We start from the raw sequence: 25,586 nt of genomic DNA, 5'->3' as shown, positions 1-25,586 counted from the left end.
ACCAGTGCTTTTTTTCCCCTTTCTTTTTTTTTTTTTTTTTTTTTTTACTAGCAGGAGTTAAGTGTCATAAAGTAATTTCAGGCTTCTCCACACAGAGTGTTTTAGAGGCAGCTTGTATAAACGTGCTTTCAGCGGCCCTACGGCGAGGGGGATGGGACCCGGGGGGGCGGGGCCTTGGGGGGATGGGGCCTGGGGGGGGATGGGGCCCGGGAGGGGGGGGGGGGGGGGGGGGGGCGGGACCTGGGGGGATCGGGGGGGGGGTGCGCTGCACGCTCTCGTAGAGCGGCGACCCTGCCGTGGAATTTCATTCATTTCAGACTTCATCCCTTGGCTCTAATTGCTTCTCTGGGCGGCTTAACCTCCCCAGATCCCAAACCTTAAAGGAACACGGCAACATTTGGGGAATATCAGCTCACCGTCTTCTCCAGAGAGAGACGAGGAGATATAAACCAGTTTCCTCTCTCTGTGCGTTCAGTAGAAAGCCATCTGGCTGCACGTTAGCCTAGCTTAGCACAATGAATGGAAGCGGACATGGCCGGTTAGCCTTCGGGAGAGGCGTTAGTTGGACGATGCCTAGGCTACCCGGCACTGTCCGCTTCCATTCATTGTGCTAAGCTAGGCTAACGTGTAGCCAGATAGCTTTCTACTGAACCCACAGAGAGGAAACTGGTATCTATCTTCTTGTCTCTCTCTGGAGAAGACGGTAAGCTAATTTCCCAAAATGTCTGCGTGTTCCTTTAACCTTATGGGAGGGAGCAGGGGAGAGATAAACAGCCCCATGGCCGACGTGCCACTAGTACAATAGTAGTAATACACAATGTACAAGAGATTCAACTGGATATAAAACATATAAAGAGTACCGAGTAAATAGTGCTAATCAGATGCATGTACAGTGTTATAGTATTATTATGTGTACACACCACAGTGATAAAAGGTATATTGGAAAACGCTACCGAACAGTGGTCGAATAAATTCTACCACAAGAAAAACAACGGGGGAAACTTCCTTCTCACAAATCTACCCCTCAAGAGACTTCATCATAATGTCAGTAAATTCACAGGAGTATAAAAAAAAAAAAAAAAAAAAACTTGCGGCTGGAACAAAACAAGATTCGCAACAGCTGCATTACTCTCTCCCTCGTAATACGGGGGCCGGCGCCATGAGCCTAAATACGGTTCACATATTCAGCCGGCGCGGTCGGTCGGCCCCAGCGACGTCGTCGTGTCAAGTTAGCGTGTTGATGTGTGGAGAGGAGACACACATTCTCACGGCCGATTGCACTCGACACCGCGGCACACAAAACAGAGCGGTCATGTGATAAGGGGGGGGCCCCCCTTTAACCCTTTCACTGCCACACTACAGACGGTTAACCGGTCTGTAGTACTTTGTGGTAGTGAAAGGGTTAACCTTCTGTAGTGCGTGGCAGTGAAAGGGTTAACCCGTTGTTGTTGTGTGGCAGTGAAAGGGTTAACCTTCTGTCGTGTGTGGTTGTGAAAGGGTTAAGAGAGAGAGAGAGAACATTTGACTCCGAGGAGAGGATGTAACCTTAAGGTTTTGTCTGAATCCTGTTTATTAACTATAGAGACCACATCCTATTTAAGTAAAGCCTGAGCAAATAAACAGCCGCCACTCTCTCCGACCCACTGCTGGCCATTCAAGCGTACCTCACGAGTACTTTAAAGGATAGTCCGGTATGTACCTCACGAGTACTTTAAAGGATAGTCCGGTATGTACCTCACGAGTACTTTAAAGGATAGTCCGGTATGTACCTCACGAGTACTTTAAAGGATAGTCCGGTATGTACCTCACGAGTACTTTAAAGGATAGTCCGGTATGTACCTCACGAGTACTTTAAAGGATAGTCCGGTATGTACCTCACGAGTACTTTAAAGGATAGTCCGGTATGTACCTCACGAGTACTTTAAAGGATAGTCCGGTATGTACCTCACGAGTACTTTAAAGGATAGTCCGGTATGTACCTCACGAGTACTTTAAAGGATAGGCCGGTATGTACGTCACAACTACAGTACTTTAAAAGGATAGTCTGATATGTACGTACCTCACAACTACTTTAAAGGATAGGCTGATGTTGTGACATTTTGTTGGGTTATTTTTCTCCACAAGACACTTGCCATGTGTGGAAGAAAAGCTCCTATGTTTGTCCTTTAATTGCTCTAAAATGACATATTAGTGTTATTAGCATTTCTTATTGTGACACAGGCTAGCGTACTGCGAATAGTGCTGCATATTTAGAATGCAAATTACTAAAAACACCATCATTTATAAAGTGTTCTTGCGTAAAAATGTTGCGCTTACAACCAAATCCAAGGAAAGGTTGCGATTTATTAATAATTCATCTCGATGTCTTTTCTAAAGTTTTCTGTGATAAAATTATATCATTACCCAAAGTATAAATGCAATTGGGTGTAATTTGTATCAGTCTATAAAATATTCTTTGAAATGATCACGTGAAGGAATCTCAGATAAGTTCAAAAGGACATTTTGATAAACAAGGCCCCAAATGTAGAAGATTTTTCACCACAACATGAGAAAGTGTCTGGAGGAGACGAAGCAACAGACACTCCTCAGTAAATAACCCGACAGGACTTTCAACAAATAACCAACTCAAGTTCAAAAGTGTCCCTTTAACCCTGGGCCCTGGCCCGTGAGGGGTTAATGTTTCTGTAGAAGGTTGTGAAACACCAAGCTCCAACAGCTCCTTCAGCGTTCTCACCACATCCTGAAACGACGTCAATCCCACGGCGCTACATACAAAAAAATAAAAAAAATAAAACCTTATCGCTTCGGTTAAGATCAACAGAGACTCTCTCTCTCGCAAAAAAAATAAAGATAAAAAAAGGACCACAGTTTCCCCTTATCTCAAACTTCCCAGAAACACCCATCTAACTGCAGATGAAATGAGTCTGTCTGGTGCTCTCTCGCATATTCAGGCCTTTCAATTTAACAGCTTCACTTTCACCTTCAACAAAGAAATACGTCCGTGTTGCCAAAGCATCTTAAAAAAAGGAAAGGAAAAACATCATGCAATAATAATAAAATAAATTTTAAGTAAACCTACAATTATCGATTAATATAATACACAAATACTATACAGGCCCTACGATATGGTAATGTGTCTATATAGGCTGCTTACGTCAGACTATAATGCAGTCTGTGTCGAACATCTCACAGTAAGTAAGCATTGATCTAGGATCACTGACTGTCATTGACCTTGACCTGAAAGACAGAACAGACACCGGATCAGTATACCTTCTCCAAGACACTTGAAGCAAACGTCCTGATCTCCCTTACCGGCGCCATGTGACCGATATCAATACCCTGCATCCGTTTATTGATTCTCTCAGTTAAAAAAAATAGGTTTTTAAAGGATAAATGTCAATCTCATTGCCTTATCAGAAGAGTTGTGTGTATGTGTGTGTGTGTGTGTACTTGGACTATATTCACAGTACACAGTGGCCATTTTGGCTTTTATGTCATGACTTGTGTGCAGGTGGAAAGGAATCCCAACCTGAGCATGACATAAGAGCAAAATGGCCACCGTGTGAATATGGTCACTGTACTGCACGACTCAAGTGATATTAATAAAGAACTAAGAACCTCCAACTTCTATTCTTTCATTCTACCTTCCATCTTCTCTTCCATTACCCCTGCCCATACCTGCACCTCCCCTCCCCCATGCTGCTCAGAGGCCAGAATTTCCACCAAGGGTGGACCAATAAAGGAATATCTTATCTTATCTCAACGCCAACATGCCTGTGTGCATTAGTAAAGAGTGTGTGAGTGTTTGTGTGTGCTGGTTTTACCATACTGGTGTTGTGAGAACAGACTCTGTACCGTGTGTCCAGTTACTTTATTGTCATTCCCTGTGTCTTACCGTACCGTCTGTTGCATAGTCCTACTCCCATAACATAATCGTCTAGTCTCCTATCATGTCTTACTATATTGTCGGCTGTATAGTCTTTGTCACAACATGTCTACTCCCTGTATGTCATACTGGATCGTCTGTTGTATACTCCTATAGTGTCTTGTGGTCCTACTCTAGTATTTACTGTGTCCATGCCGTCTTTTGTCACGTTGTATTGTCCTCTGTTACACCGTGTGACTAATGTCTATACGGTTTTTAATTCTGTAGTCACTGTACAGCACTTTGGTCGGCTCTCTTGAGCTTTTAAATGCGCCGCTGTATAAATAAATGACTCGACTCGATATAGCGTGCCTTTTTCGACGACTGTAGGTTGGGCACACATAGCGAGCATGCCGGTTATGGCGAGCCAGGGTTAAGACGCGAGTCGCGAATGTAACTCAACACAACGGCCGATATTCACACAGAGCTTCTTCCCACAGTCGGAGGAAGGCTGACCTGGGGTCAGCCAGGAGCCGATGCTGGTCTCTAGTCAGACCAGTACTCCCACTTTCATCTGCGCGAGTGATGTTCTCGCAAGTGTAGTAAAAACCAACCTGTGTGTGTGTGTGTGTGTGTGTGAGCGTGTGTGTGATGTGAACCACATGATTCATTGCTGCGTCGTGTCCCACTCCTTGTCCCGTACAGCAGGTCCTTTCATAGTGTGCCAATCTAATCAGTCTCACTTGTAGGGCGTGAGAGCACGCCATGTTTACAGTTTACTCCCGTTAAGCCCAGAACCTGCGTGTGTTGTGCGTCGTCTCGATGTACGAGCGCGGCGGCTGCGTTGGGGGGGGGGGGGGGGGGGGGAGACCATCCCCCCGGCTTGTACCGAGGGAATTATCAACATGCATGCATGGCAATAACAACAACAGTGAAGCTATACTCTTGCTCGACTAAATGGAGGCCATTTATTTTTTTTTACGCCGGCGCTGGGCGGCCGGCCGGTCCGCTATATAATACGCCTCTTCGGGGGAATATTTCCACCCCGTCGTCGTCGCAAGCATTCCAGGGACCACAGAGTACTAGTGACCCGTCCTTCTTCTGGGGCTCAAACCCTACTCTCTTGTCCTCCGTTTACAAGAGGAAATGTCAGAGAGAGGAGAGAGAGAGAGACACAGAGAAACGGAGAGAGTGAGAGTAGTGCACTTGTGTGTGTGTGTATATGTGTGTGTACGTGTGTGCGGCACGAGATATCCACAGAGAGAAAAGAGCCCAAAACTCTAGCCATCTGCGAGTCTGGCGGTGGGCCAAACCACTGCCCCCAGAGCCCAGGCACAGGCTTAACGGCCTCGCTCTCTCTCTCTCTCTCTCTCTCTCTCTCTCTCTGCCACGCCGGGCCTGCACCGCTTCCACTAACAACAGGCCCTGTGGAACCTGTACCACTTCCACTAACAACAGGCCTGTGGAACCTGCACCACTTCCACTAACAACAGGCCTGTGGAACCTGCACCACTTCCACTAACAACAGGCCTGTGGAACCTGCACCACTTCCACTAACAACAGGCCTGTGGAACCTGCACCACTTCCACTAACAGGCCCTGTGGAACCTGCACCACTTCCACTAACAGGCCCTGTGGAACCTGCACCTCTTCCACTAACAACAGGCCCTGTGGAACCTGCACCACTTCCACTAACAACAGGCCTGTGGAACCTGCACCACTTCCACTAACAGGCCTGTGGAACCTGCACCTCTTCCACTAACAACAGGCCCTGTGGAACCTGCACCACTTCCACTAACAACAGGCCCTGTGGAACCTGCACCACTTCCACTAACAACAGGCCCTGTGGAACCTGCACCACTTCCACTAACAGGCCCTGTGGAACCTGCACCACTTCCACTAACAACAGACCTTGTGGAACCTGCACCACTTCCACTAACAGCAGACCTTGTGGAACCTGCACCACTTCCACTAACAGCAGGCCTGTGGAACCTGCACCACTTCCACTAACAACAGGCCCTGTGGAACCTGCACCACTTCCACTAACAACAGGCCCTGTGGAACCTGCACCACTTCCACTAACAACAGGCCTGTGGAACCTGCACCACTTCCACTAACAACAGGCCTGTGGAACCTGCACCACTTCCACTAACAGACCTTGTGGAACCTGCACCTCTTCCACTAACAGACCTTGTGGAACCTGCACCACTTCCACTAACAACAGGCCCTGTGGAACCTGCACCACTTCCACTAACAACAGGCCTGTGGAACCTGCACCACTTCCACTAACAACAGGCCTGTGGAACCTGCACCACTTCCACTAACAACAGGCCTGTGGAACCTGCACCACTTCCACTAACAGGCCTGTGGAACCTGCACCACTTCCACTAACAACAGGCCTGTGGAACCTGCACCACTTCCACTAACAACAGGCCTGTGGAACCTGCACCACTTCCACTAACAACAGGCCTGTGGAACCTGCACCACTTCCACTAACAACAGGCCATGTGGAACCTGCACCACTTCCACTAACAGGCCTGTGGAACCTGCACCACTTCAACTAACAACAGGCCTGTGGAACCTGCACCACTTCCACTAACAACAGGCCTGTGGAACCTGCACCACTTCCACTAACAACAGGCCCTGTGGAACCTGCACCACTTCCACTAACAAGCCTTGTAGAACCTGCACCACTTCCACTAACAAGCCTTGTAGAACCTGCACCGCTTCCACTAACAGGCCCTGTGGAACCTGCACCACTTCCACTAACAACAGGCCTGTGGAACCTGCACCACTTCCACTAACAACAGGCCTGTGGAACCTGCACCACTTCCACTAACAGGCCTGTGGAACCTGCACCACTTCCACTAACAACAGGCCTGTGGAACCTGCACCACTTCCACTAACAACAGGCCTGTGGAACCTGCACCACTTCCACTAACAACAGGCCTGTGGAACCTGCACCACTTCCACTAACAACAGGCCATGTGGAACCTGCACCACTTCCACTAACAGGCCTGTGGAACCTGCACCACTTCAACTAACAACAGGCCTGTGGAACCTGCACCACTTCCACTAACAACAGGCCTGTGGAACCTGCACCACTTCCACTAACAACAGGCCCTGTGGAACCTGCACCACTTCCACTAACAAGCCTTGTAGAACCTGCACCACTTCCACTAACAAGCCTTGTAGAACCTGCACCGCTTCCACTAACAGGCCCTGTGGAACCTGCACCACTTCCACTAACAACAGGCCTGTGGAACCTGCACCACTTCCACTAACAACAGGCCTTGTGGAACCTGCACCGCTTCCACTAACAGGCCCTGTGGAACCTGCACCACTTCCACTAACAGGCCCTGTGGAACCTGCACCACTTCCACTAACAAGCCTTGTAGAACCTGCACCGCTTCCACTAACAGGCCCTGTGGAACCTGCACCACTTCCACTAACAACAGGCCCTGTGGAACCTGCACCACTTCCACTAACAACAGGCCTTGTGGAACCTGCACCACTTCCACTAACAACAGGCCTGTGGAACCTGCACCACTTCCACTAACAACAGGCCTGTGGAACCTGCACCACTTCCACTAACAACAGGCCTGTGGAACCTGCACCACTTCCACTAACAGGCCTGTGGAACCTGCACCACTTCCACTAACAACAGGCCTGTGGAACCTGCACCACTTCCACTAACAACAGGCCTGTGGAACCTGCACCACTTCCACTAACAACAGGCCTGTGGAACCTGCACCACTTCCACTAACAACAGGCCATGTGGAACCTGCACCACTTCCACTAACAGGCCTGTGGAACCTGCACCACTTCAACTAACAACAGGCCTGTGGAACCTGCACCACTTCCACTAACAACAGGCCTGTGGAACCTGCACCACTTCCACTAACAACAGGCCCTGTGGAACCTGCACCACTTCCACTAACAAGCCTTGTAGAACCTGCACCACTTCCACTAACAAGCCTTGTAGAACCTGCACCGCTTCCACTAACAGGCCCTGTGGAACCTGCACCACTTCCACTAACAACAGGCCTGTGGAACCTGCACCACTTCCACTAACAACAGGCCTTGTGGAACCTGCACCGCTTCCACTAACAGGCCCTGTGGAACCTGCACCACTTCCACTAACAGGCCCTGTGGAACCTGCACCACTTCCACTAACAAGCCTTGTAGAACCTGCACCGCTTCCACTAACAGGCCCTGTGGAACCTGCACCACTTCCACTAACAGGCCTGTGGAACCTGCACCACTTCCACTAACAACAGGCCCTGTGGAACCTGCACCACTTCCACTAACAACAGGCCTGTGGAACCTGCACCACTTCCACTAACAACAGGCCCTGTGGAACCTGCACCACTTCCACTAACAACAGGCCTGTGGAACCTGCACCACTTCCACTAACAGGCCCGTGGAACCTGCACCACTTCCACTAACAACAGGCCCTGTGGAACCTGCACCACTTCCACTAACAACAGGCCCTGTGGAACCTGCACCACTTCCACTAACAACAGGCCCTGTGGAACCTGCACCACTTCCACTAACAACAGGCCCTGTGGAACCTGCACCACTTCCACTAACAACAGGCCTGTGGAACCACAGACAAAACAGGCCTGTGGAACCACACAAACAGGCCCGTGAAACCAGACACAAAAACACAGCTGACACTGGAGGACAAGCGCAGCCTTATGGTCAGACTGAGAGGAGACGGAGGGAAGACACAATATTTAGGAGAGTGTAATGGACCTGTCTCAAACCCTGCCCCTTTTCTTGATCCTCCAATCACAGCTGTCGCTTACCTCGGACAAACTTGGTTTGTCCGAGGTAAGCGACAGTTGTGATTGGAGGATCAAGAAAAGAGGGCAGGGTTTGAGACAGGTCCATTGCTCTCTGACAAAAGGCAGAGTGACTGTGTCAAAACCATATTTTGTCTCCGTGTGTGTGAGAGAAAAAGAGAGAGGGAGAGAGAGAAAGAGAGATCATAGTCAGTAGTACTGATATCTCTTAATAGGGATTCAACTATAAGGTTTTATTTTTTTTTTTTTAGGCCATTGCAGATATCCAACCAATTGACGACAAATACAGATTATTGTGGACGACAAATACAGACACGGAAGGGGTGAAGCTTTTCAGACAAGTGACATCATGATGAGTGTAGGGTGTCCTTGATGGCGTTGTTGACTTGGCACTTGTACCAAGCAACACACTCTCAGCAATAAAAGGTCCCAAAATACCAATTCTACAACCGGCTGTAAAAGAAAGTGTATTATACAACCTAATCTGATTGTGCTTTTTAAAGCCCTAATCAGTCAATAGCAGTGGTCTGCAGATACTCCAGATAGTGTTGCATCTGCATCTCTCTTACATTCATGCTGCAAAAACCACTGTGACAGCGAGGTCTTCCATGTTTGAAATCCTGTATACGTCTCTCAGTCCATGGTTCACACTTTTAAAAGGAACACGCTAACATTTTGGGAAAATAGTTTACCGTCTTCTCCAGAGAGAGACAAGAAGATAGATACCAGTTTCCTCTCTGTGCGTTCAGTAGAAAGTTATCTGGCTGCATGTTAGCCTAGCTTAGCACAATGAATGGAAGCGGACAGTGCCGGTTAGCCTAGGCATTGTCCAACTAACACCTCTCCCGAAGGCTAACCGGCACCATCTGCTTCCATTCATTGTGCTAAGCTAGGCTAACGTGCAGCCAGATAGCTTTCTACTGAACGCACAGAGAGGAAACTGGTATCTATCTTCTTGTCTCTCTCTCTGGAGAAGACGGTAAGCTAATTTCCCCAAATACATCTAAAAAGTAGTACATTGGCTTTACTGGGTCGTTTATGAACCATTCAAAAACAAATCCCCTCCACAAAATGACACGCACATCATCGTTGCTCCACTGGAACCCCACTTCCCACTACAAAGACCTCCCGCTAGCTACGAGGGGAACCATTTTCTCCACAACAAAAGAAGCACGATGGCGAGAGTGCACGCCCCAGAGATTAAAAATGAACTCTGACCCCTTTGAAAAGAGAAAGAAAACAGGCAAACATGACCCACAAACAATGGTGTTGTACACAAGAGGGTGTGCGATCTCTGGTGCTTTGCTGAGGTTGTGGGGGGGGGGGGGTTCTCCTGCCGTGGGTCAGTCACACTGGACTGCTTCAGAACAGGGCTGCCCGGCTGCTAATGTATGATCATGGCGGGGTAACGGAATAACGCTCCGTGTTTCCAACAATTATTCACCTGCATTACTTCCATAAGGCTGCCTCAGAAAGGCCTGGAGTGATGGGAGGAGTTGGATGAAGCCTGCTGGGATGGACTGTATTCAGAAGGACTTTGCTTTTTGGACAGGCTGCTTTTGTATATAATAATTTGTTCTGAATTGCTTGCCTGGGTAAATAATGTTTAAATAAAATAAATATATATTATATATATTACCGTATCATCTGCTTAGTTATGGAGAATTAAGATCACGTGTTTGACTTTCCACCCTACTGGACTGAAAGGGACGTGTGATGCAGTTTCAAAAGTCAAAACTGTACATTTTCAATTAACATTCTTTTGAGATTTCTTCTCGAGATTCTTTTGAGAGAAATTTACTTTCAACAATTCAATTCAAGACAAATGTGTGTATGACACACAACTCATAAATTAGCTGGGGACCCCTCATGGGCCCCCGGACCCCACTTTAAGAACCGTTGCTATAATGGTCGCTTGAGGATTGAACTTGTCTGGCTAACCTATCCCAACATCTGACAGAATGCTAATCATCCTGTGGGCCACAGACAAAGCCAGGGGCCACATAGGGGACCTTTCTGACTGACGGAGAGAGAGAGAGAGAGAGAGAGAGAGAGGCAGACAGAGAGAGAGAGAGAGAGAGAGAGAGAGAGAGAGAGAGAGGCAGACAGGGAGAGAGACAGGCAGACAGAGAGAGAGAGAGACGGAGGCAGACAGGGAGAGAGAGAGGAGAGAGAGAGAGAGAGAGAGAGAGACAGAGGCAGACAGAAAGAGAGACAGGCAGACAGACAGAGAGAGACAGAGACCGAGAGAGACAGAGACAGAGACAGAGAGAGACAGACAGACAGACAGACAGACAGAGAGAGAGAGAGGCAGACAGAGAGAGACAGACAGACAGACAGACAGAGACAGACAGACAGAGAGAGACAGACAGACAGAGAGAGAGGAGAGAGAGAGAGACAGACAGACAGACAGACAGAGAGAGGCAGACAGAGAGACAGACAGACAGACAGACAGACAGGCAGACAGACAGACAGACAGACAGACAGACAGAGGCAGACAGAGAGACAGACAGACAGAGGCAGACAGAGAGACAGAGAGAGGCAGAGGCAGACAGAGAGACAGAGAGAGAGAGAGAGAAAGGGCTGTACTATGGAGAGAGGGCTGCATGTCTGTCTGTCTCTGAGTGTCCAGGCAGGGGGCTGGCCTTCCTGTGTGACGGCTTTAGAGCAGAGCAGGCAGCAGCCCACATGGCTGGCTTTGTGGAGCACGTTGTTGGACAAAGAGCTAAATGGATTGTGCCCATCAAAGTGGCCGTCACACACACACACACACACTCGACAACAGTGACTCTAACAAAAATAATAGTTGGTTTCAGGTTGGTTGTCAGTTTGGCCATGGGTAGGTAGGGAATTTATTTTATTTTATTTTTTTATTTTATTCTTTCCCACGGCGACTATGGATAGGGAATTTCTTTATTTAATTAACCCTTTCACTGCCACACGACAGAAGGTTAGCCCTTTACTATCACACAACCGACGGCGATGCTCCATCATTAGCATCATTAGCTCCGCGGATGCGGAGCTAATGATGCTAATGATGGAGCATCGCCGTCGGTTGTGTGATAGTAAAGGGCTAACCTTCTGTATTGTCACAGTGAAAGGGTTAACCGGCTGTCGTGTGGCAGTGAAAGGGTTAAAATGTTCACAACAACATGGATGCATGTACTCTGCCAGCATGTTTAATATCCATAATACTAAATGTTTGACTAAGATTTCTATGAAACTTTATTCTAAAAAAAAAATAAAAAAAAAAATCTGATTTTTTTTTTTTTTTTTTTTTAATATATAATTTTTTTTTAAAAACTCATAAAATATATTGGGTCGCACCTAAATCGGCAGGGTCGGTCGGCAACCTGAAACCAACCATTATTTTTGTTAGGCCTTGGTTAATGTGTTGCGAGATGTAACGACGCAATGCTGTGAGAAGTTCTGTATGGAGTGTCCCCGGGCCGGGGTGGAGAATGTAACCCCTGAGACATTAGTCTTCCACCACCACCACCACCACGCACCTTTTGTGCTCCTCTCTCTCTGCCATTACAGAGGCACTCGAAGAATGTGTCGGGGAACTGTGTTGAAAGCTGAGTCATGTAACATGACTGTAGATCAGGGATGAGAACACAGTCACACACACACATCACTCGGGTGGCTAGTTACTGGTTGTGCAGGGCAACGTAGGCTATTGGATAAAGAGCTAAATGGACGACGCACGTCCGAAACCAAACAAAAACACACGTCGGCAACATGTCACCTTCAAAACCTCTCTAAAAGAGCACCTACGGGGAGACTGCCATTCGAAACTGGCCCCTGTAAATGTCCAAATCCAACCACCTCCAATGTACAGTCCACCCCCCCCCCCCCCCCCTACCCCACCCCACCTACCCAACCTCCTCCAATGTACAGTTTCTTCCCCCTCAAATGTATACACTCTCTTTTTAGACTCTTTTTGTACACAAACAGACAGTACTGTACATTTGTAGATCTGGTATGTCATAAATGTCTAGATGTAGCAGTACCGTCTATCTGTATGTCATGTATGTTACGATGAATTGAAAATGGGGGACCCTGATGTAAACAAGACGAAAGTCTCTCTCTGGTCTGCATCCCCTTAACAATGGTGTGCAATGAGCCGTACTTTATTGTACCCATTCTGCAATCTGTTGATAAAACGTTCAATCGATCAGAGACCCGATATGGGCAGCAGCTTGCAGAAGTGGTAGACCGGTGGTATAGAGACAGCTCTGCCCCCACCACCACCACCACCATCATCATACCTCAGAAGAACATACGTAGGCGGCCTATGTGGCTTAATAAACGTCTTCTGCAACAGAGATATCGGCGAGTTCAAACATGCATTATTCACGTTTATATCTGTCAGTTTGCCAAAGAGGTATAGTAACAAAGTGAGGCTCTGAGACACTTTCATTGTGTGACAAGTGTAGCACAAGTGACAGCTGTGCAAGACTGGAGTGCAGTGGCTTCAGTGTAGCCTGTGTCAAGAAGGCCTCTTATCTTTGGACTATATGCACAAACTGGTTAGTCTGTGTGTGTGTGTGTGTGTGTGTGTGTGTGTGTGTGTGTGTGTGTGTGTGTTTTTGGGCCCTTAGGAGAAATCAACCACCTGCAAAATTCTAGTGAATCATTCACACATCTTTTAAAGCATGCAGGTACAACATGAGGGGGCCTATCTATGCAATAGCCAGCACCTACTACAACAGTCAAATGACAAGAAGAGGGGTTTGATTGAAACACCATCAGTTTGTTTTATTTACCTGTGACAGCTGCCTGGGATCAGGGGCTCCGAACAGGGACGAGCTGGAGCTGAAACTAATGGCTCCCCTCCGGCTCAGAACATGCTTGGGAACCAGCCTGTCCAGAGGCAACACCGGCAGCTGGTAACATACTTCCATTGAAGAGAACGGTCAAAAAAAATACTGGATCCGGATAGAAAAAAGAAAAATCGAACGAGGGGGGGGGGGGGAAAGGGGGATAGTTGAATAACAAACAAAAAGGACTAAGAAGAAGAAGAAAAGATGGGAAATAATAAATGCAAGAAAATCGGCTTCTCTTGCAAAGTCGTAGTACTGAGATATATTATATGATCACTATTGTTGTGGAACGAATCCGTTGTTGTTCTGCATGAGCTGTGATGAAGTGTTTGTGTTCATCATGGTGAGCGACTCAGAAGAACTTGAGTCCAGATCGTCTCGGTTTGATGCGCCTCTTTATACGCGCGTCTCTCTCTGTCGTTTGGTGCCATTCTATTCCAATTGGCATTAGTAGTAGTACTGCGTTCATTTACTCGTTTGTTGCTCCTTTCCTCCTCATTTGATCAGACAAACCCGGGCCCACAAACAAACGGACGAGGCCTGCTTTACCATTCTCTGATGATGAGTCCCAATAATAAAAACGCTTCCTCATTTTGAGTCCAGAAAAGAAGAAAAAAATCCGTTTATACGCGCTCGATCGTTGTGATACGATTATGATTATGCTGCATAATCATAGATCAACCGAATCAAAACAAAAGGCACGACCGCTCTCTCCCCCCCCCCCCAAAGAAAATGCATGAACCCGATGTGTTGCAACAAATGATCTGCAACATGGACGTGGATGTGGTTAGAAGAAGAAAGATCCAGGAGGGTTTTTCATTCAGAAACAACTGTTCTGAAGAAGAAACATATTCAACATGTTGTAGAATTATGATCTCCTTTCCTCCAGAGCTGCTGCATAAAGACGCGGTTGTGTCTCTCTAGTCCAGATCACAGAGAGAGGGAACCCCCCGACGGCTCATCTCACAGCTATATAATTGCGAATCCGGCCGAGCTGAAACATTGGCACATAAATAATTGCTAAAAAAAACAATAAAATATGAACCACGGTGTGTTGATTTCCCCTACAACTATCTTCTATCTAGCTTCCTAACACATTACTGTACGGCTCGGTTTTAAAGCGCCGCACACACCACCACCTGCCTGCCGGAGACGGTGCTGTTGGTACACGACCAACACGCCCCCTCCGTGTTGATCTCGTCCAATGGCAACGAGGGAGCCGATGTTACACCCGAGGTGATTGGACGACGGTACGCGACGGGTTTGTAACGAGACACGTGAGTGGCTACAAGGGGGGGGGGCTCACACACACACAGGGCGATCCCGAGCACCAGATAAGAGCAGTCGTTTTGCAGACGGCGTGGTGGAACCTACAACACACACACACACACACACACACACACACACACAGGGTATTCCTGCACAGCGGGGCTTGCCCTGCGGCGATCAGTGCCGGTGATTAAACCCATGCCTAATACTACCGGAGGCTCACCGGTACAATCAGGAGATGGGGGGTGTGTGTGGCACATGCACCGGATTGTTTTGTGGGATGTAGCAGTACTGTCTATCTCTGTATGTCATATATGTTATGATGAATTGAAAATGGGGGACCCTGATGTAATCCCCTGGTCTGCATCCCCTTAACAATTGTATGTATTGAGCTGTACTGTACCCATTCTGCAATCTGTTAATAAAGTTTTCAATCAATCAATCAAACCAAATGTACTGGAAATGGGGACAATATGAATTCTTACTGTGTGTATACATATTTATCCACATGTGTCTGTACCTGCACATAATCATTTTACACATAATGTACATATCCCTTACTCTTACTATAGTCATGCTGCTGCTGGCCAGTATGACTTATGTCTTTATTATACCTGTATTATCATTTATCACTGTACATAATAATACTACAACTCTGACTCATACATCTGATTAGCACTATTACTCAGTAGTACTCATAGTACAATAGTATTTATATATTTTATATACAGTTTAATCACCTGTACATCGTATATTGCTATTGCACTTTACTGTTACATTTGCACTCTGGTTAGAGACGCCAACCTTATTTTCATTGTACTGTATATAATGCCAATACATTTTAATCTAATCTCTAATCGAAATGGTCTAAATTTAAATCTAAAATAAACTGCACAATATGACGTAACCCTTTCACTACCAAATGGTTAACACTTTCACTGTGACAATGCAGAAGGTTAACCCTTTCACTGGCACGCGACAAAGGGTTAACCCTTTCACAAGCACACTGCAGAAGGTTAACCCTTTCACAACCACACTGCAGAAGGTTAACCCTTTCACTACCACACTACAGAAGGTTAACCCTTTCACTACCACACTACAGACGGTTAACCCTTTCACTACCACACTACAGATGGTTAACCCTTTCACTACCACACTACAGACGGTTAACCCTTTCACTACCACACTACAGTTATTGGTTATTGCACTTTTTACTTCTTACTGATGACTATTTTTAAACTGAATCATTTTAAACTATTTTTATTATTTGCTAGATCCAAATGTGAAACACTGATTATTTGTTCATGCAATAGGTCCCACTATTTAGTATGGGTTCGAGTCCCTGTGATCTAATATCACTAAAGTTACAGTGTGGGTTCGAGTCCCTCTGATCTAGTATCACTAAAGTTACAGTGTGGGTTCGAGTCCCTGTGATCTAGTATCACTAAAGTTACAGTGTGGGTTCAAGTCCCTGTGATCTAGTATCACTAAAGTTACAGTGTGGGTTCGAGTCCCTGTGATCTAGTATCACTAAACATACAGTGTGGGTTCGTGTCCCTGTGATCTAATATCACTAAAGTTACAGCAATATGTACTGGGAAGTATGTTGGGAATTACAGGAGTATTACTGAATAGAGAGCCTATTAGGATGCTAGATCCTAATGTGAAACACTGTGATTTGCCATATCTTGCTATGCTCGCTCATGCCTGTATTTTATATGTCCGTTCTATTTTATAATTTTTTTACTATTTTTAAACTGAATCATTTTAAACTATTTTTACTACTTGTGTTACTGAAAACTGTAAGCGGAGAGCCTATTGGGATGCTAGATCCTAATGTGAAACACTGTGATTCTACCTGTCTATCTTTTTATGCTCGCTTATGCCTGTATTTTTTACTGTTGTGAAGCACTTTGAACTGCAACCTCTGTATGAAAAGTGCTATACAAATAAAGTTATTATTATTATTATTATTATTACAGACGGTTAACCCTTTCACTACCACACTATTACAGAAGGTTAACCTTTCACTATACCACACTACAGAAGGTTAACCCTTTCACTACCACACTACAGACGGTTAACCTTTCACTACCACAGCACACTACAGACGGTTAACCCTTTCACTACCACACTACAGACGGTTAACCTTCTGTAGTGTGGTAGTGAAAGATTAACCTTCTGTAGTGTGGTAGTGAAAGGGTTAATAGGATGGAGTGACGGCTCTTCCAGTTACCCTCCTTGTGATTACCTTCCTTGCATGACTATAGTTCCTTGCATGACATTATTAATTGAAAATGGAGGACCCTGATGTAAACAAGACAAAAGTCTTTCTCTGGTCTGCATCCCCTTAACAATTATGTGTATTGAGCCGTACTGTATTGTACCCATTCTGCAATCTGTTAATAAAGTTTTCAATCAATCAATCAATCAGTAGTACTTGGGAACTTGGGGACTCACCAGAGTTTGAGAACATAACCTATAGGAAATAACAGGGAAAGTGTTGCAGTTCTTGCACACTATTGCAGGCACAAGGCCAATTGTTTGAAGCAATGAATTATTGTGCAATGTGCAATTTCTCCAATGACCATGAGTATTGTTTATTCGTGTCTTTGTTCCTTAAAGCCCTAAGGACCTATGTCATCATCCTATGTCATCCACAGTATAGGATTCTGTCCCATTTAAAGGAACAGGCCAACATTATGGCGTTATCATATTCTCCAGAGTCAGATTCAGGTAGATACCATAGATACCAATTTCCTCTCTGTGCGTTCAGTAGAAAGCTATCCAGCTGCAAGCTAGCCTATTTTAGCACAAATTAATGGAGGCGGATACGGACCACTAACCTAGCATAAAACTCCAGGAGAGGTGTTTTCGGCCAACATCTTCTAGGCTATAGCTGGTCCGTATCTGCTTCCATTCATTTGCGCTAAACTAGGCTAGCTTGCAGCCGGATAGCTTTCTACTGAACGCACAGAGAGGAAACTGGTATCTATCTTCTTGTCTCTCTCTGGAGAAGACGGTAAGTTAATTTCCATAATCTCGGTGTGTTCCAATCTCTGTCTCTCCTGAAGGCTCTCCGTCTCCATTGAAGTTGCCCAAGTATATAATCATGTTTAGATTTAGATGAGCTGTTACATTATGCACTGCATTGCATGATTGAACAATAGGCATGTAGCCTACAATGTAGAATCTGCCTTTTGCGTTTAAAGGAACACGCCAACATTTTGGGAAATGAGCTTACCGTGCCGCCCATCGCATGTGTGTGTCGTTTGCATGCCAAATAAAGACTTCCTAAGTCCTTCCTAGAAAGCTATCTGGCTGCACGTTAGCCTAGCTTAGCACAATGAATGGAAGTGGACAGTGCCGGTTAGCCTTCGGGAGAGGCGTTAGTTGGACAATGCCTAAGCTAACAGGCACTGTACACTTCCATTCATTGTGCTAAGCTAGGCTAACGTGCAGCCAGATAGCTTTCTAGGAAGGACTTAGGAAGTCTTTATTTGGCATGCAAACGACACACACATGCGATGGGCGGCACACACACACACAGGAACACACACATGCAATTTTCTTGTGTCGCCTAATGCGATTGAGTCTCTGCACTTGACCCATCCCGTCGTCCTTACCATGGGCAGCCGGGAGCAGATAGGGCATCGACGTGAGCCGCGCCCGGCAGACCAATCCAAGTGCTCCTGCCCGTCTTTGTCAAGGACGCCACAGTGTTAGCAATCTGTTGTTGTGCATGTTTTTCCATTGGGTTTCTCTTATGGGGGGGGGGGACATGCAAACTGCACACAGAAAGGCCTGGGAGGTAACTGGCATCATGGAAACCTGGTTCCCAAGCGGGAATCGAACCCTGGACCTTCTTGCTGTGAGGCAACAGTGTTAACCACTACACCACCATGCCGCTGGGTGTTCCTTTAACTTACAGGGATAGCTCTGCTCTTTGCTCTGATCTATGGAACCCTACAGTAGCCATATTTCAATTCCTACTTACCAGTGTTGTTGTTGTTGTTGTTGTTGACTGCTGGTAGAATGGAAGAATGGAAGTCAGCCGGGTCAAGCTCCAAGCTGACTGAGGCTCACTGAAATCTATTTTGTGTGCAATGTGTGGAGTAGATTTCAGCGAGCCTGTCAGACAGACAGACAGACAGACAGACAGACAGGCAGGCAGGCAGGCAGGCAGACAGACAGACAGACAGACAGACAGACAGACAGACAGGCAGACAGACAGACAGACAGACAGACAGACAGACAGACAGACAGACAGACAGACAGACAGACAGACAGGAGCTTGACCCCCATTGCCTTTGCATTAGTTTGTGGCTAAGTGTGAGGAATAGCATGGATTGCGCTGAGAAAGGACTCTACCGATCAATATCATTATTGGTAAGTAGGAAATTGGATTGGATTGGATAGTCTTTATTATCCCCAAGGGGCAATTTTTATTGTTTTGTTTTATTGCAACGCTACTATCACCGACAGTTCAAGGGAGATCCCCCCTTGAACTGCCCTTCTAAGGTTTCTCTTTTTTTTCTTCTATTGCTAGGTTTTAGTGCGTTTTTCCCTTACCTTCGCGTGGGGTATGTCCGGGAGTGTTGCATTCATTTATTTTACATTCTTTGGACTTCATGGTCTTTTTGTTTTGTTCTTGATTTATTGAGATGTTTCTTCTTGACTTGTTTAAAGAAGACGTGTCCGGCCCATGGGGACATTAACGTGTGTTGTCGGGCCTTACAAATACATTTGATTTGATTTGATTTGATTTGATTCTATTTGGTTTGCAACAGTAATAGTACACAGCACAACCAGTACACATGGCAAATATACATAACATAACAAATAATATCCAATAATTTATAAACATAAATACATTAAAACATACAATAGATCATCATAAAACTGCAATCAGGTGTAAAATAAGAACACAGATTACATATTTGTTAAAGTGTATACTGTAGCAGCTATAAGCCTAAAGCTTATTTAAAATTCCAACAGCTGACGGAACAAATTATCTCAAATAGGGCTAGGGTACACTTCTTCAATCAAATAATGAATACAGAATAAATAAATAAAAACACTAACCTTGCTGTCCTTTACAATTGTCTATCTACTGTGCCTATACTACTACCTACCATGATGATATGTCTATACTACTATACACTCAAGAATGTAGCACTCAAGTTCAACATTGTTTGACAAACATTATCACTTACCCTAAGCTGCCAGAGTTGAACCCTCATGCTGACTTGTTGTACAGAACTTGTAAGTTGTTTTGGATGAAACCTCCTGGACTGTCTGAGAACCCGATCCCGGCTACGACCCCGGCTGCATCTGGGCCCTGGCTTTAGTAAAAACCGTTACACCTACTGCTTATACTTGGTCTAATACAGGCTATCCCAACCTATAGGATTCCCCCTGATATGAAAAGGGACTCCCTAAAAGCCAGGCATCTCATGTAAGGTGTCATAATCAAAGTCAAAATCAACGTTTATTTGTCACATTCACATTATATGTGTATGTGTTAGCCTCCCGGCCTAGACTGTGCATGCATCATAAAAAAAAACAATGATAATAAATAAAATAAATAAACAAGTTAAAAAAATCTTAAAAATAAGATCAGGGATGTGGGGGGGGGGGGGGGTGTATACAAATACAGGAAATATGGAAAGAAGTGCAGTGAAAACAATGAGATGTGCAATTGAGGAGATGTGCAAATGAAAGATGGATGTATGATGGTGTCAGTGAGACTGTGCAGGTACTAGACAGACAGGCCTCATCAAGGATATGGACGGCTTTGGAGTTATAGCTCTGTGTTGGTCTTAACCCTTTCACTACCACACTACAGAATGTTAACCCTTTACTATCACCCTACAGACGGTTAAAGCTGCCATAGCGTTTCATGACCTCAGCAGAGAGAAGAGTCTGTTGCCTAGCAGGTTGGGATCCTTTATCATTTTTCATATTTTAAGTTTTTATTTTTCACAAGCAAGACAATACAAACATGACAAGACAAACTAAGTCAAAAAAATAATAATAATAATAATAATAATAATAATAATAATAATAATAATAATAATAATAATAATAATAATAATAATAATAATAATAATAATAATAATAATAATAATAATAATAATAATAATAATAATAATAATAATAATAATAATAATAATAATAATAATAAATAATAATAATAATAATAATAATAATAATAATAATAATAATAATAATAATAATAATAATAATAACAACAACAACAACAACAACAACAACAAGGGGGGGGGTTGCAGAGTGTTACAAAGGTTGTTACAAAGGTTCAGTAGTGCACAAACATATTCCAGATAGTGATCTAATAAAGTTCAGGGGACCTTGAAGGCCATCGGGCCTGTCACTCTCTTGAAGAGATAGAGCAGCCTGTTCCATTGATAGCAAGTCCATGAAGTCCTTGCGCCAGTTCTCCAAACTGAAGCAGTTCGGTTGGGATCCTTTATGATTCTCTTGGCCTTAGTCCTCAGGTTGGGATCCTTTATGATTCTCTTGGCCTTAGTCCTGCACCGTGGCACCAGGTGTCCTGCAGGTTGGGATCCTTTATGATTCTCTTGGCCACCACCTGGTGTAGATGTCCTCAGGTTGGGATCCTTTATGATTCTCTTGGCCACCACCTGGTGTAGTAGGTGTCCTCAGGTTGGGATCCTTTATGATTCTCTTGGCCACCACCTGGTGTAGATGTCCTGCAGGTTGGGATCCTTTATGATTCTCTTGGCCACCACCTGGTGTAGTAGATGTGCTCAGGTTGGGATCCTTTATGATTCTCTTGGCCACCACCTGGTGTAGATGTCCTCAGGTTGGGATCCTTTATGATTCTCTTGGCCACCACCTGGTGTAGTAATTGTGCTCAGGTTGGGATCCTTTATGATTCTCTTGGCCACCACCTGGTGTAGTAATTGTGCTCAGGTTGGGATCCTTTATGATTCTCTTGGCCACCACCTGGTGTAGTAGATGTCCTCAGGTTGGGATCCTTTATGATTCTCTTGGCCACCACCTGGTGTAGTAATTGTGCTCAGGTTGGGATCCTTTATGATTCTCTTGGCCACCACCTGGTGTAGATGTCCTGCAGGTTGGGATCCTTTATGATTCTCTTGGCCACCACCTGGTGTAGATGTCCTGCAGGTTGGGATCCTTTATGATTCTCTTGGCCACCACCTGGTGTAGATGTGCTGCAGGTTGGGATCCTTTATGATTCTCTTGGCCACCACCTGGTGTAGATGTGCTGCAGGTTGGGATCCTTTATGATTCTCTTGGCCACCACCTGGTGTAGATGTGCTGCAGGTTGGGCTCCTTTATGATTCTCTTGGCCACCACCTGGTGTGTAGATGTCCTGCAGGTTGGGATCCTTTATGATTCTCTTGGCCACCACCTGGTGTAGATGTGCTGCAGGTTGGGATCCTTTATGATTCTCTTGGCCACCACCTGGTGTAGATGTGCTGCAGGTTGGGCTCCTTTATGATTCTCTTGGCCACCACCTGGTGTGTAGATGTCCTGCAGGTTGGGATCCTTTATGATTCTCTTGGCCACCACCTGGTGTAGATGTCCTGCAGGTTGGGGAGTTCACCTCCTTGGTTAACGCTCAGCCGACGGTGTCACTCTCTGCGGGGTCTTGCGGTGCTGTTCCCGTACCAGGCGGTGAAACTCCCCGACAGGACGCTCTCTTTGGTGGATGTGTTGACGTGGAGGGGGCCGTCCTGAACCTCCCCAGACGTCTGGGAAGATAAAGCCTTCGTCACCAAGCGGTCAATGTGTGTGTAGTCCATGTTAGATTAGATTGTACTTTATTATCATTATATTTTGCATACAACGAGATTTGTGACTCTAACTTAAGGTGCAGTATTGAGTAATAAAAGAGAAACATAAATTACTATACAGAAACATAAAATACTATAGAAGAAACATAAAATACCATACAAGAAACATAAAACACTATAGAAGAAACATAAATTACTATACAGAAACATAAAATACTATACAAGAAACATAAAATACTATACAAGAAACATAAAACACTATAGAAGAAACATAAATTACTATACAGAAACATAAAACACTATAGAAGAAACATAAATTACTATACAGAACCATAAAATACTATAGAAGAAACATAAAATACTATACAAGAAACATAAAATACTATACAAGAAACATAAAATACTATACAAGAAACATAAAACACTATAGAAGAAACATAAATTACTATACAGAAACATAAAATACTATAGAAGAAACATAAAATACTATACAAGAAACATAAAACACTATAGAAGAAACATAAATTACTATACAGAAACATAAAACACTATAGAAGAAACATAAATTACTATACAGAACCATAAAATACTATAGAAGAAACATAAAATACTATACAAGAAACATAAAATACTATAGAAGAAACATAAAATACTATACAGAAACATAAAATACTATACAGAAACATAAAATACTATACAAGAAACATAAAATACTATACAAGAAACATAAAATACTATACAATAAAACAATGTTACAATACAATATACAAAATAACAACAATATACAAAATAACAGTATACAAAATAACAATCACAGTGTCAGTCGGTAGTGGGTGTATATTGCACTTGAGGGGTAGGATGCTGCACAGTGTGGGAGGAGGGGGAAGGGTGAATTAATGGTGCATGTTAGAGTTCAGGGTGGTGATGGCTCTGGGGAAGAAACTGTCTCTGAGCCTGTTTGTTCTGGCTCTGATGCACCTGTAACGCCTGCCCGATGGCAACAGGTCCAACAGGTGGAAGCCAGGGTGTGGGCTGTCCTTAATAATGTTTTTTTTGGTTGGCTGCAGTGGCAAAGTTAAAAGAACGCATATACGTTTGGGAATTTTTTTTTTTTTTTTTTTTTTTTTTTTTTACTGAATAATGTAATGTGAGTGTGACTCATGTTGAGGTCCTTGGGTGGGTGGGGGGGGGGGGGAGAGAACGAGCGAGTGTCCATGTAGGATGGTCACTGTACAGTCTGTATCAGTTATTGTCTTGTCATGTGGTGTTAAGTTATTGTCTTGGGAAGTCTTTTTATGTATTATTATTGTATTGTTTGTGATATATGTTTTGTTTCATGTTGGGAAAAAAAAATAAACAAAAATGTTTGATAAAAAAAAACATTTTTTTTGCTCTGTTGAGGCAGCGGGAGTTGTGCAAGTCCTTCAGGCAGGGGAGGGGGCAGCCCTTTAGGACCCTCAGGTCCTCTGAGATGTGTGTACACCAAGGTGCCCGAAGATGCAAGGTACCCGAACTCTCCACTAGAGTCCTGTTAATCCTGGGCGGGTTGTAGATCTTCTCCTGTTTCCTCCTAAAGTCCACTATCAGATCACTGTCTTTCCGGCATTTAGGGAAGAAGGTGGTTTTCCTTGCACTGTTCTCCACCTGCTCCACACACTCGACACCCAGCCACACAGTTGTGTGTACAGGGAGGAGAGGGCTCAGGACAGCAGATATAGTCCTTGACCAGCCTCTTGAAACCCTTCATATAGCTACGGAGGTGAGTGCTGCTACAGGGCGGTGGTCATTCAGGTACTGTAGGCTGGATTTGTTTTCGTGGGTACAGGGACAATATTGGACTTCTTAAAACATGTGGGTATGACTGACTGGGATAGGTTCGATATTACCGTGGATAATGGACACCCTGTATTGAGAATGTGCTGTACATACACTTATATAAACCTAAAAGGGTATACCTAATAATATAATAATAATAATAATAATAATAATAATAATAATGCAGGACCTGTTCAGAGGTATTTAATTGGCATGCAATTATCCTCAATGTTTAGCGGTTAGCACACACGGTTAGCACACACACACACCAGAACACACACGCATGCATTGTTTTTGTAGGATCGCCGATGCGATTCGTCTCTGCGATTAACCCATAAAAAGTATATCAAGTCTATGAAATGTGACTGATGATGTATATGAGATGCCCTGGTTTTAAGCTAACCGGATATGAAATTGGTCCCTCTAAGAAATTATAATCAAACTGAAGTGACAGGTGACAGTAATACAGACAGAGAGGTCAGGGGGGATCAACAAAATAACAAATAAATAAATAAATAATCAAATAAATAAATAAATAAAATACCTGGCACTTGAATCAAAATAGAAAAGTCCTGTGTCGAGGTCCAGAATGATCTTTAACATTTTCACTGGAACTTCAAAAAATTACTTTAATTTGACCTTTATTTAACAAAGACAATTAATTAAGAACAAATTCTTATTTAAATTCTTATTTACAATGATGGCCTGGCAAGAAGAGACAACACCTCTTGAAGGTATGAAAAATAATCCAGTTTAAGCATAGGTAGCTAAACGACAGCCGCAATGCAAACTTTTACAAACCCAACTAAAAGCACAACCATCTTAAAAAGTAAAAAAAAAAAAAAAAAAAAAAAAAAAAGGACAAAGGGACACATCCAAATATACCAGTTAAGCAAGAATATACAGTTATAACATTTGCGGCATATCTTCCACTTACTCATGACAACAAGCAGAACAATAGAAACAAGCACAGAGAACAGAGAGTAGCACAGCAGCACACCCATGCATTAAGACAGACAAGCGAGAGAGGCATAGTAGAGCAATATAGCAGTGAGAGGGACACCATGACAGACATGGGGGGTTGGGGATGTTACTGGGTTGAGAAACAGTTGCAGGAAGCACTACGTTGTTCATAAGAGAGTGCTTGAATGCTGATTTAGGCATAAAGGTGACCAGTTTGAGTGTTTTCTGTAGGTTGT

At 44.5% G+C, this 25,586-nt stretch overlaps 2 protein-coding genes across 3 annotated transcripts in view; one reads left to right on the top strand and one right to left on the bottom strand.

The window, feature by feature from the left end:
* pde7a (phosphodiesterase 7A) overlaps nt 1-14,246 on the bottom strand; it is a 60,717-nt gene extending 46,471 nt beyond the window's left edge. For both annotated transcript variants that reach the window (XM_084326560.1, XM_084326561.1), the window contains exon 1: nt 13,442-14,246. In XM_084326560.1, the coding sequence (XP_084182686.1) occupies nt 13,442-13,579 (138 nt within the window). In that variant the 5' untranslated portion in view covers nt 13,580-14,246. The remainder of the gene's footprint in view (nt 1-13,441) is intronic.
* A 9,823-nt stretch (nt 14,247-24,069) lies between these two features.
* LOC311237606 (large ribosomal subunit protein uL30-like) overlaps nt 24,070-25,586 on the top strand; it is a gene marked incomplete at both ends in the record, with an annotated part of 19,371 nt that continues 17,854 nt past the window's right edge. The window contains one exon of the mRNA XM_084325544.1: nt 24,070-24,076. Coding sequence (XP_084181670.1) covers nt 24,070-24,076 — 7 coding nt within the window. The remainder of the gene's footprint in view (nt 24,077-25,586) is intronic.

Source organism: Notolepis coatsorum (assembly GCF_963971535.1).
Source record: "Notolepis coatsorum genome assembly, chromosome: 12".
NCBI classification, from domain to species: Eukaryota; Metazoa; Chordata; class Actinopteri; order Aulopiformes; family Paralepididae; genus Notolepis; species Notolepis coatsorum.
This window is presented reverse-complemented; position numbering and strand designations above follow the sequence as displayed.